The 19,887-nt window shown below is 44.9% G+C and overlaps 1 protein-coding gene and 1 long non-coding RNA gene across 2 annotated transcripts in view; one reads left to right on the forward strand and one right to left on the reverse strand.

Moving 5' to 3' along the window:
* Positions 1–19,672, forward strand: part of fbxo38 (F-box protein 38) — a 38,431-nt gene extending 18,759 nt beyond the window's left edge. Inside the window, exons 12-21 of the mRNA XM_084009530.1 lie at positions 2,808–3,002; positions 3,154–3,309; positions 3,499–4,188; positions 7,018–7,118; positions 7,502–7,604; positions 7,831–7,997; positions 8,757–8,902; positions 11,347–11,450; positions 16,508–16,621; positions 17,585–19,672. Coding sequence (XP_083865656.1) covers positions 2,808–3,002; positions 3,154–3,309; positions 3,499–4,188; positions 7,018–7,118; positions 7,502–7,604; positions 7,831–7,997; positions 8,757–8,902; positions 11,347–11,450; positions 16,508–16,621; positions 17,585–17,763 — 1,955 coding nt within the window. The 3' untranslated portion in view covers positions 17,764–19,672. The remainder of the gene's footprint in view (positions 1–2,807; positions 3,003–3,153; positions 3,310–3,498; positions 4,189–7,017; positions 7,119–7,501; positions 7,605–7,830; positions 7,998–8,756; positions 8,903–11,346; positions 11,451–16,507; positions 16,622–17,584) is intronic.
* Positions 10,244–19,887, reverse strand: part of LOC311013493 — a 61,932-nt gene continuing 52,288 nt past the window's right edge. Inside the window, exon 3 of the long non-coding RNA XR_014597149.1 lies at positions 10,244–10,346. This is a non-coding gene — a long non-coding RNA (uncharacterized lncRNA). The remainder of the gene's footprint in view (positions 10,347–19,887) is intronic.

Here is a 19,887-nt window from a genome sequence, read left to right on the forward strand (position 1 = left end):
AGCACCGATAACATCGGGCCAGTGAAGGCCCTATTGTAATTGTGTCATCTATTATTATAGCACCAAAAGAAGTGCCTTTTGGGGGGCCTTACCATGAATGTTCCTTACCAAAATTGGTGTGTCCATGGGGGCTGGCGAAAAATAAGATATTTTAGAGGTCTCGTATTCGGCCACGCTCGCTAGCGCTACCTACAAGTTTTTAGGACAAGCCCCACTGTCTGCGCTATAAAGTTGATATTGGGACTACCAAAATGTCTGACCTTTTTGGATATTGTGAAAAACATGTTTTTGCCAATTCCTCCTTCATGTTGATCTGATTAATACCAATTTGGTTTGGATAATCATGACACCAGGTTGATCAAACTTTGGCAAAACATTTTCAAAATATGGTTGACTTCAGTAGATATTGGCCAATGAACATCAGAGGGGCGTGGCTCTGGAAATCAATACCCATGACTCCATAACCTTTGGGCCAATCATCACAAACCTTGACACATATGTTGACATATCTACTTGGAACATAGTCTGTAAGTTTCTTTCAAATCAACCACTCGGGGGTACTACAGGAAATCAGCAATTTGGGGCATTTTTGGCAGTTTTTGCTGGGTTTTTTTGGCCAATTTCAGGAGTTGTATTTTAACCAGTTCCTCCTACATTGTTGGTCTGTTCTAAAGGCCTCAAAGATGAAAAGTGATTAAAAGGTCCACAGTAAGTCACAAGGGCGTGGCTGGGCCGGAGCCATGACCGTGCTACCAATTTGATCCTTTGCCACAAAACTGTTATAACTTCAGTCTACATTGTCTGATCTGCTCTAAACTTCACGTTTGAGAAGAGTCCCACCCTGAACACATCTGCACTGCAATATTGACTCACAATCAGAGTGCCACCGACTGGTAACAGGAAATATCATGTTTTTACACTTTTATGCACTCGTCCTAACATATTGAACTGATCCACCTCAAACCACCTTCTCTTTGTCAGAGAAGCATCAAGAAGTTGCTGATGCATTGCTTACTGTTGAAGATAGTGAAGATGCGTTTAACGCTGTTAGCATGGATTTTTCAGTGGGTTGCTAGATTCCCAACGTCATGAAACTTTGTACATCTGTCAAGCATCCATCCATCCATCCATTGTCTACCGCTTATCCTGTATTCAGGGTCGCGGGGATCTGTCAAGCATGATGACTTTAAATGTCTGATATGGCTATAATGACTGGCCGTGGCAAATTGTCTCTTCAGCATTTGGAATTTAACTGAAAATGTCACTGATTTTGCACCTTTTTCTAAGTAAAATCCCCCACTTTTAGCGTTATTGTACATGCATGACATTTCGTAGGTACATAGAACATGCAGAGATGTGTGTAACATCATGTAGCATGACCGGTTTGTCGATGCTTCAGTGATGGTACCCTGACCGCTGTTAGCTACCTGGATGAAATCCTCAGTGCGATTGTCAGACTGTACACTGGTCTTCATGCGGGGATGCAAGTTCTACGTAGAGTCAACCCATGCAAAGTTGCTGGTCCAGGTAATATCCCTGGCAGAGTGCTGAGGGGGTGTGCAGAACAGCTGCCAGATGTCCTACTGGACATCTTCAACACCTCCCTGAGCAGCAACTTGATCCCTCAAGACCACCTCCATCATCACCTTGCCCAAGAAGTCAACTGTGACCTGCACCTCAATGAACCTGGACCCCCTGCAGTTCGCCTACCAACCCAACGGTTCCACCGATGACGCAATCACCACCTCCCTTCACCTGGCTCTCACGGAGAACCTGACCTGGTCCCTCAACACTACCATTTACATTTACATTTAGGGAATTTAGACACTTTTATACAAAGTGACTTACAATAAGTTCATTTGTTGGAAGAAAGTGCAACAGTATATCACTATCAGTACAGTAAGGATTTCACAAGAACAAGTTTGAAGCACGCTAATTGATAAGTTAACCAGTAGCTGGTACACAACAGAGCGTGCTAAGATACCATTAAGAAACCTCAGCAGCGTCTCCACTTCCTGAGGAAGCTGAGAAAAGCCACTTCACCAGCTTCTACAGAGGGGCTATAGAGAGCATACTGAGCAGCTGTATAGCGGGTAGTTAGGACAGCTGAAAGTATCACCGGGGTCGCTCTCCTCTCCATCATGGACATTACTCCACATGATGCATCCACAAGGCAAATCAGCACTGCGATAGTCCCCATCGACACCTCACTTTTTCTCCAGACTGCAACAACCACTCTCTCTCTGTCACTCACACGCACATACACACATTATGCATGTCAGCCATGTTTTCTGACCAGATTTGTTGTTTTTGATGCTGGTCACAATTCTTCTGATGCGAATAAAAAATGACACTGCAAGAAAGAACTGTTTGTATTTTGTTTGTCATATTTGTGTCGTAAATGGCTCCAAGTGCATTTCATTGTGTGTCACTGTGTTTAATGACGTGGTAGCTACATACATCGAGAGATGCACTTGGACACATCAACAGTGAGGTCATCGGATGTTTTGGGTCTTTCAACTTCAAACCCCCTCACTCTGGCGACCGGACGAGGAGTCATCCATTCCCGTCCTGTGTCCAAGCAGCAGTAACAACTGACAATGTTGTTACTGTTAAGTCATCCATAAAAGCACTGATAGGGGGCTGCCGGACTCCAGATTTGGGTATTGGGCCTCTGCACTCCTTTGGCCAACTCGACATGACAATAAATGTTCCTTGAATCCTCAAATGCAAGTTAAAGTTCACTAAGTTGTGCTGTCTACAAATGTATGTGACAATAAAAATAAACTTTACATCTGTTTTCACAGCACCAGTGGAAGTAAACGGGATGGAAGATGAAGAAGAAGAGGAGGAGGAGGAGGTGATGTTAGAGGAGGAGAACATGCAGCCTCAGATAGAGCTGAAAGGAGTAGAAGCGGAGGAGAGAGCTGAAGAAGCTGATGTGGCTCCAGGACCCAGTGGTCCAGCTGGAGCACCTCAACCTCCTGATGAGGAGCAAGCAGGTTTGGATCTGCTCTTTTTTGGGGATATTCAGCAGGTGTAAAGACAACGTAGTTTAGACAAACATCTTTTCTGTGCTCTTACCTCCATTTTGATCATTTGGAAAGCTTTGCTTATTAATTTTATGTCTACTTATGTCGTCCCTACTTCAAGGTCCAAGTGGTTTAGTCCAACAGTGTAGACCAGCTGGTGTCACCATCCCGAAGCCCCCACTGGTCATCTCAGATTCTGACAGCGAGGAAGAGGAAGGCCTTGTTTCAAAGCTAATGCCAGCTTCCTGTTTGCAGCAACCAGCTTCCTGTACCGAAGGTGTCAGCACAACACAGAACACACCCAGCAGTCACTCACAAAATGGCACATTGGCTTGTATGTGTACTATAGACTGAACCGCTAAAGTATGTTTCGCCTTTCTTTCTTGTTTGAACACACCTAAATGTAAAGATGTTGAAATCCCTGGTTCATACCACCAGTGTGACATCCATGTGTGTGTGTTTCCAGGTAAAGGGAAGACTCCTCTGAGGCGGAGCAATAATGTGGCTGTATCAATGGCGGTGTCAGTAGAGGAGACAAAGGCTCAGGTGTTACAAAGCAGCTGTGAGAAGAGCTGCCAGGTGACCAGTGAACAGATTAAAGCCGACATGAAGGCTGCTGCTGAGAACACGAGGAGGACTAGTGCCAAAGAGGCTGTGGAGGCTACTACAAGACCTGGGGCCGACACTGGGACAGTGCAGGCCACTGTGAGTGCTGGGGCAGCAGCAAGGACTGGTGTGAGGCCTGTGACTGGATCCGTTGGCAGGATTGGACCAGGAGCAGCCACATCCAGGCAGGTGGGAGGATGTGGGAGGGTGGTAGTGGGGACCACCCACAGAGCAACCACAACCACTTACAGAGCGGCAGGAACTGGTAGGACTAATGACAGCACAGAGGCTCCCTCTGGAGCGCAGATTGGGACTGGCGGGAAGCAGAACTCTGGTCCTGCCTGTGGCGGTCTAGAGCCTAAAGGTCCTGCTGTAAACCATGCTCCCAGGAGACCAGCACTGCTGACTGCACAGGGAGAGAAACAACCAGCCCCTGCTGCCGGTTCAGGTTCACAGCAGAGTCAGGCCAGAGAGGAGGACTTTGTTCCTAGACGGCCTTTGACCCGGTCTTGCACTCGTATGTCCTCTGTGTCCCTGATATCTGAGACAGGTAAGACTGAACACAGAACACATTCACTATGTGTCCACTAAGCAGAGCTCAGGGGAGTGAACCCTTCATGTGGTTTTTATGTTGGTGCACATCAAGCTCAGCTTTCCCCCTCTAAAGAAGAAGAGGCAAAACATAGAATTGATATAACTTTTATGTTTAACTCACCCTTTAAAGATTCCTGTCCTACTACGACATTGATGTTTAATCAGACCAAACAAATAAATAAATCTCACATTTGTAAGTACATCCAGGAACTGTGAAATACACAGACCATAGAGACCACAGAGATAAAAAGTCAATTTTCAGTGCCAGGAACCACATAAGCAAGTTTTAATGGCTGTATTTAATGTTAGAGCATTATAGAAAAGCTAGTAGGGATGCACCGATCCCACTTTCCAGTCGTGGTATGGTTTGTAGGCTTGGGGTATTGGGCGTTACCAGTGTTTAACTGGTTTACCAGCAGGCCTGGCACTGGCATCACGGCCAGTCAACTTCATTAGCAGAGAGATTTTGTGTTGTTGGGCTTAGATAAATGTTATTTGTGATACTGTTTCTGGAAATCTCGTTGAAGCTGTGAACTTTCGGTCGTCAATCACAGACTCCATCCTCCTGTCTGTCAGGCGACATCAGGTAGTCAGCGGAGGAGGATCAATGTCAGCCTCAGTGGGTCCCACCACTGGTCTGTAACAGGTCTGTAGTGTCAGTGGGTCCCACTGGTCTGTAACAGGTCTGTAGTGTCAGTGGGTCCCACTGGTCTGTAACAGGTCTGTAGTGTCAGTGGGCCCACCACTTGTCTTTAAGCATCCCTACTTTAATGTCCATCTCCCTGCAATGTGTTCAAGGTGATGACACTTCCTGCTGAGTCAGCGTAGGTTGGGTCTGAAGATGAAAACCATCTGAAATGAGTTTACCAGACCTCTGTAGCACACTCTTTGTTTCTGTTTGAGGCTAGCGGCTCAAGGCTGCAGCAATAGCAAAACACATCTGTTGGCAGTTGGCTTGCATTGTGGGTAATGTAAGCGCCAGATTTTGATGAAGAATGTGAAAGACGGACTGAAAGAAGACCATTAAAGCCCAGCCATTTGTCAGTCAGATGTTTTTCATCGCCCAAAATTGACTTATTTATTGGCAAATATGCTGGCAGATTTGCACCAATGTCAATAATCTTTCATATAAAAATATACTGCAATCATGGGTGCAAACATGTCACTGAAATTCAAGGTTTTTACCTTTTTAAATAGGTCAACTGCGCGTATGTGTCAGGTCAGCGGGGCTGGCGAGTCATTGGCTTACCTTCATGTTCTTTCCCTCATCCAACCAATCTCTCGCCTCACTTATTGAGGCTTCAGGCAACTATCTCCACTTCCAGAGACTTGTTAAAACTCTAAACCAGCACTGTGATGACAATTAGCAACATAAACCACCATGTTTTGAAGACACTTTACACTACAAACACTAACAGATGTTACTTTTATATTTTGGAACAGCAAAAAATTAGTCAAGTACTTGGGAGGCAGGCATCATGGGAAATGGAGGCTGGTCTTTTCATATTTATACATTAGGGGTGTCACGATTTCGATTTTTCATCGAAATCGATCGAAATGACGTCACGATCTCGAGCATCGAAGTCAAAGAGAGGATCGACGATCCCCCCTCCCCCCGTGTGCAAAGCTACGCACACTACGCAAAGTTACGCAAATGACGCAGCACATTGTAGCCGACGCCGCTAGTTACCTATCCTGCAGGTTATGACACGATGGCGAGTGCAGATGAAAGAGGAGACGCGGCACCGGAGCTTGAAGCAGCTCCTGCTTCTCTTAAATCACATGTATGGAAATACTTTGCGTTCCCGGTGAGTTATGTCGACGACGTTCGCGTTGTTGACAAGAAGACCACAGTGTGTAAGATATGCTATGCGCGTGTACCATACCCGGCCACGGGAAACACTACGAACATGGCAGGACACATTCGCCGGCATCACAAAGATGTAGATTTGACAGCTGGGAAAGCACCATCACTGGTCCAGCCAACTATTCAATCCTCGTTTGCAATAAAACTTCCACAGACCTCAGCTCGCGCAAAAGCTATAACTAGCGCTATAGGGCTATTTATAGCAGCAGACCTGCAGCCTTACTCGGTGGTGGAAAACACGGGATTTAAACATTTAATTAGCGTACTTGAGCCACGCTACAGTATGCCCAGCAGGTCGCATCTTACAACAAAAGTGGTTCCCTCCATGTATGAAGAGATTTTAAAAGTAGTTTGCTGTAACCAAAAAAGAGTCACTAGATGGCAGCCAGGCACCTCTGTGACCTCTCATTGTTGTTTGTTTTTGTTGTTGAAAACAAGATTGTTACTTTTATATTGCAAATAAATAATTTAAATTTGACCATTAGTGCCTAATGTGATACATTATGGAAATTGCATCACTTATATGTAGCCCAACTTTTGAAATAAGATTTACTGTACAAAATTTGATGAATAAAACCAATGATCGTAGACTAGACTAGTCTGAAAATGGCATAGGCATCTGTGCTGTAAGAAAAAGAAAAAAATCGAGAACCGAATCGAATCGTGACCCTAAAATCGAAAATCAAATCGAATCGAGTATTTGGAGAATCGTGACACCCCTATTATACATCCATAGTTCTGGTTCTGCGTCATTGATTTAGGTTAGTTTGACTGTCCATCCTGAGACGGACAGTGTTGTAGGAGGGTAGTGCTGAATTGATGTTGTTCCTAAAGAACACAATTCTCTTTAGCAGTTCATGACAGTGTGTGTACCTGTGTGTTTTTTAAGGTGGTATTGTTACTTGTTGTGTTTCTAAGATCTTTCCAGAGCCAGGCCGAGAGTATCGGTGAGGAGGAAACGAATGGCTGACAAGTCAACTAGCACCTCGGACCCCGTCACTGAGGACGACCACACACAGGTACACACACACACACACACACACACACACACACACACACACACACAGACTTTTAGTGGATACAGTGGTACTTTATTACTGTACATGGATGTAACCTCCACATTAGTAACCTTGTAGTAACTGAAGTAAACTCTTCAGGTCTTCTACCGGGGGGGGGGGGGGGGGGGGGCAGTCAGTCAGTCAGTCAGTCAGTCAGTCAGTCACAGTTTTACATGTTTGTTTCGAACCCTGGGAATAAATCAATGGCTGCTCTGTTGCTTTTTCGTTGTAAATGGTTTTAGTGGACACAAGCAATGTGAGCTGAGCTCCATTGAGTCACATGTGAGGAAGTGCACAGCTGCATTCTGGGTATCCTGACAGAATGACATGCTTTTGCTCGGCAGATTTTGTCTCTGAAGAGTAAGAACCTGGTGGGCATCACTCTGACCAACTGTGGAATCACTGACCTGGTCCTCAAGGACTGCCCCAAGATGATGTTCATTCATGGTAACACGCAGACAACAGCACATGTACATTATTATTATTATTATTATTATTATATATTATTTTAGCAGACGTGTTTCTAGTCAGTAACCTGTGATGATATAAATGAGTCAAACATGTACATGTTAATTTCTCTCCTTCATTAGAAGGGATTTGTGTGAAAGTGGTATAGTCCAGTTTTAAAAGCCCCGGCAGTTGAAAGTCGTGGTCTCTCCTCTGTCTCCACCAGCCACCAGATGTCGAGTTTTGAAGCAGCTGCGGGTAGAAAGCGCACCCATAGTGAACCGGTTTGATTACGCTCAGTGTAAGAAGCTGGACATGGAACAGGTCCTGGATCAGATCCTGAGAATGCCTCCTGAGAGGAACCGCATCATCTACATGCGCCCTATGCACCAGGTTGGTCATCTGTGATGTTATCCGTTTCTGCAGCTCAAAAAGCATGTTCCCTATCTGAGTCGTTGCTCTTTCTATTCTGAATGTGTGAACCATGAAGGTTTTCTATGAGGGAAGTAATTTTGAAGTGCTTGACATCATCCCAATGGAAAGTCTATTGGCAGAACGGGAATGGGCTTCTGCATCCATGATTCTAATCTACAACAGTAACGGTTGCATTTAGTGTCAATGTTATAATGTAAAGGTTGCATTTGGTTCCATATACTTGATTGTGATTGGACAAACACTACGTCAGCATTTTAATCCATTTTTAGGCGGTGGGTTCCATAGGCGGGTCGATCCCTGTCGAGCGAGGGCCTCATTTTTTGTTAATAACTTCTACAGTTTTGAACAATCTTGTAGCTCGGATTTCTCAGTAACTAGAAAATCACATATTCCCTGAACATTTGAGATTCAGTCTCCCTGCTTCGTTATTCAGCTTGGTGGTCCGCATGGTCACCCTCACTTTTTATTGGCCAACTTGCATCTTCTGTGATAACATTGCCTCAGCCCACCGCTTTTTAGAACTGAGTTGCTACCAGAATAAAATACTGCTGCCAATTGATCCACTTTACTCACTATTAAGGCATGTTAAAATGTCTGCATGGGGTCATTAGTTTGAAGGCCAGTTTCATGCAGCACCTGGTACGCAGCGTAGCTACGGTATGCAGACACTTCCCATCATGCTGACATGTTGTTCTTGTGTCCGTCCCCTCTCTCCAGATCGACTCGGTAGCGTTGGAGCGCCAGCTCTTCCAGGGGCCCTATCCCTACCACATCGCTATAGTGCACGAGTTCAGCAACCCTCCAAACATACGCAACAAGGTTCGCATTCGAAGCTGGATGGACACCATCGCCAACATCAGCCAGTGAGTACATCTGTGAGGAGTGGGGCGTCCCATCCACCTCAGCTCTTCTGTGTGAACACTCCTTTCCTTCACGAGAGAGTGCTAGAACAACGAGGTTCATTTCCCCACCATGACCAGCCATTCACACATGGAGCCTCAACGCTTTCTTGAAACACGATGGTTCTCTGAATATCACAATGCTAACAAACCAGGTTATTCACAATTTCAGTACTTTTGGTCCAAAATGAATGAATAGGCAAATGAGATTATGTTTTGTCCTTAAAACTTAATTTGGGTGGTTTAGTTTCTGATCCCCTGCTCCTCCAGTCCACATGGCAGAGTGTCCTATGGCAGCCTCTGCCGTCAGCGTATGGATGGGTGTGTACAGCACTCTGAATGGTCCGACAGACGAGAACCGCTCTATGAATGCAGGTGCATGAGCCTTTACATGGAGCTGCAGAGTGAAATGCACAGATTATACTGGCAGTTTGATCAAAGATGAAAAAGCATTCTGCCTTACGACTGCCTCGATGGAATTTCTTTAAATTTGGCACAAAGTCCCTGTGGTCCACCGGAAGTGATTTTGGTGGTCAAAGGTTAGTCTGACTCAAGACTGCACACAATTTCACACAAATGTCTAAGAGAATATAATGATGAAGTGATAATATTTTGGACAGACATGAATGTAAACACCCGCCAGGCGCTAACTCTAAGACTCCACAATCTGCTGCCATGCTGTGTACAGCCCTTTAAAACAAAACACATTTGGACTTTTATTATCTGCTCAATTCTGTCAAAGCAACACCCAGCACTTCATCTTTCTAACCTGTGTGGTAGAGGTGTGCATCTTCACTGCCCCCACAATTCGATTCGATTCTACGATGCATCTCGATGCATCTTCTTGATGCATCTTCTTGATGCATCTCAATACATTTCATCCTCAATTTTCTATATTACCACACATGGCTTTTTCATCAATTAAAACAAACAGTCAGAAGCGAGCACTTCGCTCCTCTACTTCAGCTGGCCGGCTGGTACCACCATCGCTGAAATCAAACAAATGTCGCTCATCAAAGTCCAGACTCTTCTCTGTTCTGGCGCCTCAGTGGTGGAACGAACTCCCGACTAATGTCAGGACAGCTGAGTCATTTGCCATTTTCCGAAAAAGGCTCAAGACTCACCTGTTCAGACTTCACCTCGACTAGCATTACCTCCCCCCACCCCCCCCAAAAAAAAACCAAACAAACAAAAAAAAACCTTACCTATAGCACTCTGATCATAGCACTGTTGCTCTTGAACTACTAGTTTACTCAGATGAGGACCTAACACTTGTTCTACTTTTAGCTCTTAATTTATCGGCAATGATACGTTGTGGTTTCTTTGTTTCCTTCTTTTGACAAATGTACTTATTGTAAGTCGCTTTGGACAAAAGCGTCTGCTAAATGTAAATGTAAATAAATATGAACTCTTTATTTAGAAAGCTGCTTTTAAATTAAGATGTTAACAAATTTCACATGTTTTGTTACATTAACTTGTAAAGAAAAATATAATTATAGGCCAAGCCTACCAACGTGTTTTAATTTGAATTCCTCATTCACGTTAATGACGACGCTATAAAGCCGTAAGTCCTTCGCTATGAAAGCTCCTACACACCGAGGTATCCTCTGGGCTCTCTCGGACTTGGATGGCTTTCTCACGGACTCGTCGATCTTTGGCTGTGCTGGCTCAGTAGTTTTCTTTCCGTTGTGACCAGAGGCTAACGTTAGCTCATCGTGCCATCGGCTAATGTGGTTCCTCATATTAGCGGTGTTACCGAAGTATTTGATTTTAGCGTGGCAAGTTTACAAACAGCATGGGTCTTGTCCAGTTGTCGTCGCGTCCCAGCAGCTTCATTAAATCCGAAATGTTCCCAGATATCCGCTTTTAAATTGTATGGATTTTTTTTTATCGCACATTGGCTACCGCTACTGCGTTCCTCCATGTTATGATGGTGGCTTTACGGTGTTCGCTCGCTTGTCCGTCCTTCACCCACAATGCAACTTGAACTTTACAACTTTATTGAAACGGGAAACGCAATAAAAAAATCGATTATGTGACGTTACTGCATCGATTCAGAATCGTCCCATTAAGCATCTCGATGCATCTTTGAATCGATTATTTTCTGCACCCCTACTGTGTGGGTTTGTTCCCATCAGCTACATCCAAGCTGAAAACAGGCTGCTGTTGGGACACCTGGAGAGGCTAATGCAATGTGTTCTTATGATTCCTATTATGTGCAGTTTTAAGTGACACTCAGTGTGAATGAAATATGTTTTCTCATTGAGCTCACATTTGGTGATGGGGTCGTACTGTTATGTGGAGAACGTAAAGTAATGTCAAATCGAATGCAAACTTTCCACATCGTCAATTAGGCCCAATCTGAGTTTGAACATGATCACAAACTGATGTGTGCATGTCTTCCTCAGAGAGTTGATCAAGTACGAGTTCTTCCCCGAGGCCACCAGGACAGAAGAGGATGTGAAGAAGTTTCCCAGATACCCCTGGGGCCGGGACATCTATACACTGGAGGGTAAGACACTCACACATTTCTAGTCTTTTCTAGTCCCCGTGTGCGGCTGCGTGGACTGCTGCCCTGGCTTCCTTTAGCTCACGGGACACGAGCATACAGGCTGAGATGATTTCAGTCTTTATTTTAGTCTAACCGCTGTACGCTTGCCCCTCCTCCCTCGCCACCGCCTACTGTGGAGTATATAAAGCACATCCATCAATCACCCACATCACCTGCAGCTAGCCAATCAGCTGACGCTGCTCCAGTTAGCTAGCTAGCATGGTCAGCTCATTTGTGTGGGTGTAATTTGCGAGATAAGAATTGCGTGAGTGAAGCAGCAGCGTATAGAATCGTGACGTGCCGTCACTGAGCCCCGGGCTGGAGGGACTGGGACATTACTGCACACTATGACACAGCAATGTTCACGTGTTTACAGCGGGGACACTTGAGTTCAGGCTGAAGCCCCGCCCCCGGCCCCTGAGCTCCGCCAATGAAACCTGAATTGGACACACAGATCTTCAGAGAAATGAGAGCTCTCACTATCCATTATTAGCTCAACACAAGAATAATCGATGCAGAATCCACCATTTGGAGATGAGCTCAGCTACAAGCAGCGCTAACACAGCGTGGTCACATTGCTGCTGAGCTGAGAGCGAGGGAGTCCCGCTGAGACTCCCTCAGCCAGGTTCACCCATCACATTGGAAGCCCCGCCCCCCTGTGCACCATCCATTCCCTCTGAGTCTCATCCATGTAAAACAGCAGATGCAAAAACAATGACCAACATTCATTCAGAGATCCATACAGACTGATTTACTGACTGTGCTGCTTAGTACACCCTTTCATGCATGAATTATGACAACCTCAGTCAGGATGTTTTTAGTCATCTTCAGGCATGAAAAACAAGGTTTGAACTTTAATAAAGATAAAATACATGTGATAGAATTACATGTACACTCAGGTGGACAGCATGCATTTTTGTAGAAACGTATTTAACAAACAAATGAATAAAATTATATGATATAGTGTATTGAAATGGGAAATTTTCATGTGAACTATAAAGTAATTTATGCATGCATAACTAAAACACAATTGAGGAATTCCCAAGATTAATATAGATAGATTCCCAAGTCTCTTGCTCACGATTCATCCAGCACTGACTTACACTGAATGTTTTTATGGCAAGCTTTACTGCAAGGAAACCTCCTCTACATACTGTTTTATAAGGCCAATGCCTGTCCTTTTCTCTTGAGCTCTGTTAGGTGATGCATCCTCAGCCTCAACTCCCTCACCATCATTTGCATCCTCAGCTCCCTCATCCTCATCTTCCTCAGCATCCTTTCCAGATTCAGTGTCCTCAAGTCCACTGTCACTACTGCTAGCATTTGCTAACCCTTCCTGTTCTGGCAGCCCTTCCTCCTTATTGCTACTAGCATCATCATCCTCCGCACTTGACTGTGGTAATTCCTCCACTGTCCTGTAGGCCCGTCTATTACGCTGCTCTTAACAAAATGTAAAGATTTACAAAAACTTCAAATCACATTCTAAAAACATAAATATACAAAACTGCTCTCAACACAGCCCGGTACACTTACCACTCACACCTCATACACTCCGGCTCCAACAACCCCAAGACTCTTTTTTCCACGATCAACAAACTTCTCAACCCCCGGGATAACATCTCTACAGCTTTCACAGTGGAAACATGTAACTCCTTTCTGTCATTTTTCCAAAATAAAATCAACAACATCTACAGCAACCTGACCACCTCCCTGGCTCCCTCAACCCCATCACTGGATCCCACCCCTTCACTCTCTCAGTGCCTGTCACAGTTCTCCCTGCTGTCTCCCATGGACCTACCTCAACTCACCAACGGCAGGAAAACCTCCACCTGCACCCTAGATCCCATCCCATCAGCTCTCATCAAAACCTGTCTTCCATCCGTCACCCCACTCCTCGTCAAAATCATAAATTCCTCCCTCATCTCTGGCTCTGTCCCCACTCCACTCAAACTTGCTGCTGTCACCCCCATCCTCAAGAAGCCAGAGCTGCGTTTCAATAACAGTTTGAGTCGCCCTCGCTCACTTGCCCTCAGCCCTTGCTATGACGTCACACGGAGGTCACTTGGAGGGCGGAGGGAAAGAGGGCGGAGGGGGAGTGAAAGAGGTAAATGAAACACACCTGCCCTCGTTCACTAACAGCCCAGACAATCATGGATCAACCACACGTTGTTGGAGTAGCGCTATACTGCCTATTCCAAATTACACAAAATATGCGGAGACTAATTTCATTGAGACGAAGACGTATTCTACGCTTGATGGCAATACATTGGCTTATATACTTACACTTGTAAACGTTGGGCTCTGCCATAACTCTGCAACAGACAGTCTAATTGCACAATTTAAGAAAATGAATTAAATTTAATTCATTTTCTACTTTCTTCTTCTTCCTTCGTGGTGAATAGACAGCAGACACTGGTGTTTGAGGTTCATTATCGCCACCGCATGGACATATTTTTCGTGCACCACTGCAATGCATTGTGGGTGATATACAGCTCTGAAATGGCCATCGTTGTTCACTCGATCACTCAGCCCTCAAGGGTCGATCTCACGGAGTTCACTTCAGCTGTTCAGGGAAATGGAACAGCCCTTAAGATGGCGGCGGGGATTCCCCCGAGGGCAAGTGCTTAGGGCAAGTGAGCGAGGGCGACTCAAACTGTTATTGAAACACAGCTCAGGTCTCAGCCCCGACATCATGTCCAACTTCCGGCCCATCTCCAATCCTCCCTTTCTGTCAAAAATTCTGGAACGTGTCGTCGCTGCTCAACTCAAAACCCACCTCTCCTCTAATCACCTGTATGAACCATTTCAATCTGGATTCCGCCCACAACACAGCACCGAAACAGCCCTCCTAAAAGTCACCAACGACCTCCTCCTCTCCTCTGACTCCGGCCACTTCACCATCCTCATCATGCTTGACCTCACTGCAGCCTTCGACACCATCAACCACTCCATTCTCCTCTCCAGTCTGGAAAACTACTACAACATCACTGGCACTGCACTCTCCTGGCTCCGCTCCTACCTCACCAACAGACAGCAATTCATCAGCATTAATAACTGCACTTCCTCCACTGTTCCTCTGTCCCAAGGCGTCCCCCAAGGTTCGGTGCTTGATCCTCTTCTCTTCATCCTCTACATCCTCCCCCTTGGCAACATTATTCGCAAACATGGTCTCCACTTCCAGTGCTACGCTGACGACGTCCAGATCTACATCTCCACCAAATCCATCACCACAGCCACCTACTCCACTCTGACCACCTGCCTCACTGAATTAAAAACCTGGATGCAAAACAACTTCCTTCAACTCAACTGTGACAAAACAAACATGATAATCATCGGCCCCAAATCCCTCATCAAAAACACCCACAACTTCACTCTCTCCGTCGACAACTCCACTCTGTCCCCGTCCCTACACCTGCGCAACCTTGGAGTCATTTTCGACAGCAACCTCACATTTCAACAACACATCAATCACACCACCAGGACTGCCTTTTTTCACCTCAAGAACATTGCCCGTCTCCGCCCATCACTCACCTTCTCTGCTGCCGAAACTTTGATTCATGCATTCATCACATCCAGAATAGACTACTGCAATAGCATCCTCTACGGTTCACCTGCCAAAATCCTCGACAAACTGCAATACATCCAAAACTCTGCTGCCCGCCTCCTCACCTACATCCGCTCCCGTGACCACATCACCCCTGTTCTGCTAAATATCCACTGGCTCCCTGTTCCCCAAAGTACTCCTCCTCACCCACAAAGCCCTCCAAAACCAGGCCCCTTCCTACCTCACCAACCTGCTCCACCACCACTCTCCCCCCCGTAACCTTCGCTCCTCCGACACAAACCTCCTCTCCCCACCTGTCAGGACCAAACACCATACCTGGGGCGACAGAGCCTTCTCAATTGCTGCCCCCTCCCTCTGGAACTCACTACCCCCACACATCTGAGCCTGCACCGACCAGACCACCTTCAAATCACTCATCAAAACCCACCTCTTCAGAATTGCCTTCAACCCCCCTTAATCTACTACTTCATCTGTACTGCATCACTAACTTGTTCTTAAATGTGCCTGCTCTTCAACCGTTTTATAACTTTATATTACTTGTTTTTAACCGTTTTATAACTTCACAGTACATCTTTTTAACTTATCTACTTAAGAATAACCTGCTTGTTTTAATGCACTCACTTGTAGCCTCCCTGTGTTTAATAGTACTTGTTTTAAATGTATTGATTTTTAACCGTATATGTAAAGTGTCTTTGAGATCCCTTGAAAAGCGCTATACAAAATAAATGTATTATTATTATTATTATTATTATAAACAAGTTGGTTTTCAAGAACAGCAGCAGTAATAGACTAATTGGAGCCTATGAATTGTACTTTAAATATAGCTTGTGATGCATGATGTACACTTTAGTGGACATGTGATTAATCACAATTTCCTCCCAATATAAAATCAATACTTCAACAATTTAGCAATTGGATGACTCCTTAGATGTTACTTGATGTCACCATATTTTTCTTACCTGCAAGGGTCTCTTTTTATAGAAGTTCGGAACAGAAGAAAATGAGTAACTTGGTGTTTCTGGCTGTCTGTCGGCCATGTTGGTTTAACTTGGGTTTTTTTGCACTTGCAATGGCTTGCCACTTGGTGGTAGTGTAAAAACTATAAAAATATATATATAATCAAAAATAAACTGTCATGGTTAGTCTTTACAACAATCAGTAACCCTCGTTTATTTTTAATCAACTTATTTCACCAAGTTAGTTTTGAGATGATGCTGGCTCTCCTCGCTGCCCGCTGAGGGATGCTGGGCGATGCAGGGCGATGCTGGGCAGCTCCCGTTCTTCAGAAGCAGACCATTAAATGATTTAATTCAAAATTACATTGCCCAAACTCCTGCCAGTTCGCATCAGCAGGATTGCATAAGTGTGTCTTTTTGAACAGGCTGTCAAACAAATGGGACACATTTCAGATGATTGAGGTTGGTTACTTGTCTTCTATGATGCTGTCGTTCAGGAGTGGTGGATGGCGCCCCCTACAGCATGATAACAGACCTGCCCTGGCTGAGGACACTGAAAGCTGCTGATCCCAACAGCTACGCCCGCTATGACTTTGAGGACGATGAAAGCAGTGAGTGCAGTCAATCAATCTATCTGTCCTTTCTAGTGTAACCATACAACATTGTGACTTCAATACATATAATACCTCCATATCGCCATACCAACACACAACACATGCCACGGCACAAATCTCAAACGTCAGCCAAAGTAATGGAATAGTGGCAGAACGATTGGTTTTCCTAATAACTAAAAGTATGAATATGTATTCATTAAAATGTGAATGTTATGCAGTATTCTCATGTCTCCTATGCTTGAGTTTATGTGATTTCTTTCATAGTTAACTTGATATTTGCAACCTAATATTACTCTTTTTTTTAAATATTACCCTGCTGGCACATCCGTAAAGGTTCAGGTGGAGAGTGGTACTGCAGCAGGGAGACAGAGAGGCTTCCAGAACAAAAATACACTAAATTATAATAAATCCAGATGAATTTCTGTGAAAAGTTGATGAGGGGAAGCTGCTGAAATCAGGAAGACCCCACACTAAGTGTAGAAAGCTCTGGTTGAGTTGGTGTTTGTGAAGAGTTCCTGAGAAAGGCGGCACAACCAGACTTCACCACGTGGTCTCTGGTGGATCATGTATAATGGATTACAGGAGACGCTGGGACAGATTCAGAAAAGAGGCTGAGTCTCATTTATCAGAACATCTGGTCTCTGAGTCGCCCCGTTGTTTTCCTGGTTCTGAATGGAGTTCTGCTGATCCAGGACCAACTCACAGCGGTTCCTGTCCTGCTTTAATCTGCTTCTAACTGCATGTGTTGACTCCAACCTTCTAGTTAGCTATGCTAGCTAATCCTTGACCTGGACCCAAAGCGTCCTCTTGGCTCCCCACCCATTTAGTCCTCTAGCAGAGCTGCTCACACATACACAAACTTAAAGTACTGCTTTGACACTTTCTAAACGTTATCCCTGTAACAAAGACGAGCATATACAGTAACCATATGTGTTCCTCTCTGTTGTGTTTGCATGGCAGCCACCATCTACGCACCCAGGCGGAAAGGCCAGCTGTCTGCCGACATCTGCATGGAGACCATCGGGGAGGAGATCTCAGAGCGCCGGCAGAGCAAGCGAGGAGTGTTTCAGAGGGTGGTGGTCCTTTTCCTCCATCACTGTGATACACCAGGAGAACCTGTGGATGATGATTACATCTAGATGCCCAAAACCATTGTATAAGGAGGGCTCCCAACAGATGACAGTCCTGCCTACTGACTGAAAATGCTTTCACTTGGGAAAAAAGACAGAAATGTAGGGTCTCATGGAGAATTTGAACTAGAAATATGGCATATATCTGAACTTGAACTTGTGTTATTTGAGCCAAATAAACCATACATTCTCAAATAGAATCAGATCAGGAAATCATTCAGATGACAGAAACTAAGATTCAGCATGAAGTACATTTTCATTTTGTGAATGAAAACATTTGCTTCCAATCTGAGGTAGTTAGGAATGCAGAGCCGTCTTTAATAAAGTCCTGTTCCGTTATTGACGGCAGAACTCAGCTGCCGGGTTGTTAGTCTGACCTTTCACCTGTCCACTGCCACAGACTGCCTACCTCTACCACACGTGACCAATCGGACAGAAATGTCAAAGGAAATCTGCTCGTTAGTTCTGTTTGAGTTTCTTTTGTTCCTTCAGCATGCAGTAGGATTGGGGGCTCTGGCTGGTGGACGCTATGTGTCATGGCTTTGCATTTTACCTCAGCAAGCACGAAATGGAAAGTCAAGACCGACAGAGATGGAGATGTTCTGGAGCTGGCGGTTGATTGTGGAGCAGAAGTCCTTGTTGCATGTTGGGCTGATTGGATCAAGACTCGAAGCCTGGCTGCCAGGGCAGCTGCTGGATCACGTGGATTACATTGTACGGGTACTGGTTAGTCAACCAGCCTGACCTGGACACCAATCACAACACTTCCATGCAAATGTCATGTGCCTGCATGGCTTGGTCATGTTGAGAGCTGTAGTTAGCCTAGCAGCATAAAGGCTGCTAACACAACTGCTGCATCACTCCACAACATCGGCCACTTCTGCCCTGTGACAAAGATTGTTTTTGGTTTGATATTATTCCCATCCCTCTCGCGTGTATGATGGCGACCTGACAGAAATATCACATTAAAATACAGCAATCAAAGATATAACAAGTATACACCCATCTATGTATTCTGCAGTTCCCAAAGTAGAAAACTCACCAAATGTTTAACTGTAGTTGGAGCTTCACTGCTTCTCAGTATCTCCTGGAGCTTCACTGCTTCTCAGTATCTCCTGGAGCTTCACTGCTTCTCAGTATCTCCTGGAGCTTCACTGCTTCTCAGTATCTCCTGGAGCTTCACTGCTTCTCAGTGTCTCCTGGAGCTTCACTGCTTCTCAGTATCTCCTGGAGCTTCACTGCTTCTCAGTATCTCCTGGAGCTTCACTGCTTCTCAGTGTCTCCTGGAGCTTCACTGCTTCTCAGTGTCTCCTGGAGCTTCACTGCTTCTCAGTATCTCCTGGAGCTTCACTGCTTCTCAGTATCTCCTGGAGCTTCACTGCCTGTCAGTGTCTCCTTGTCAAGGCTGTGTGGAAACAAACTGCTAGATTGAAACGAAATATGAGAGATGGCAATACTCCTATTGTTTTAGTACTTTTGGGACTGCATCCTTGTTTTTAAATTTTTAGGAAAACATTTTCATTGCAAAGAATTGCCACCCCAAAAGCAGCTGAATGACATTTCCTCTAGCTTTTTGAAGGAATCCCATTGGTTGCCTAAACCAGGATGTCCTTGGTCATGTGTCCGGACGGCTCTGCCCTGGAGAACCCTACAGTGTCTGGGTTAAGGATGGACCCGCTATTCCACAAATACGGTGAAAGGTTCAAGTCATGAACATGAATATGAATCATTGTGAAGTGACGGTGAATGTTCAACAACGGAGCTGAACATTTTTTTGCAGTTTGAATGGACTGTGTGATGCAAATTCTGCCTTCTGTTTGTGCATTGACTGTACAGATGTCATGGATGACGAAGTGCTTCCATGGTGTTTATATGTTTATAACGAAAGAACAAGACTATTTCAAGTTGAAAAATAAAATACAGAAAAATTACTAATATTGTATTTTGATTTTACATGTCCTCGTCTTTCCTTAGTTAGCGTGTCCTTATTAGATATGATCAATGTGTCTTTATTAACAGGCTATGTGCCACAGTTATTTAAAGTAGCTGTAATTAAACCTCTTCTTAAGAAGCCTACTCTAGATCCAGGGGTTTTAGCGTGTGACTTTCTCAACAATAACAGTCTACTTGAGG

The sequence above is a fragment of the Eutrigla gurnardus genome (genome assembly GCF_963514095.1).
Source record: "Eutrigla gurnardus genome assembly, chromosome: 5".
Classification (NCBI taxonomy): Eukaryota; Metazoa; Chordata; class Actinopteri; order Perciformes; family Triglidae; genus Eutrigla; species Eutrigla gurnardus.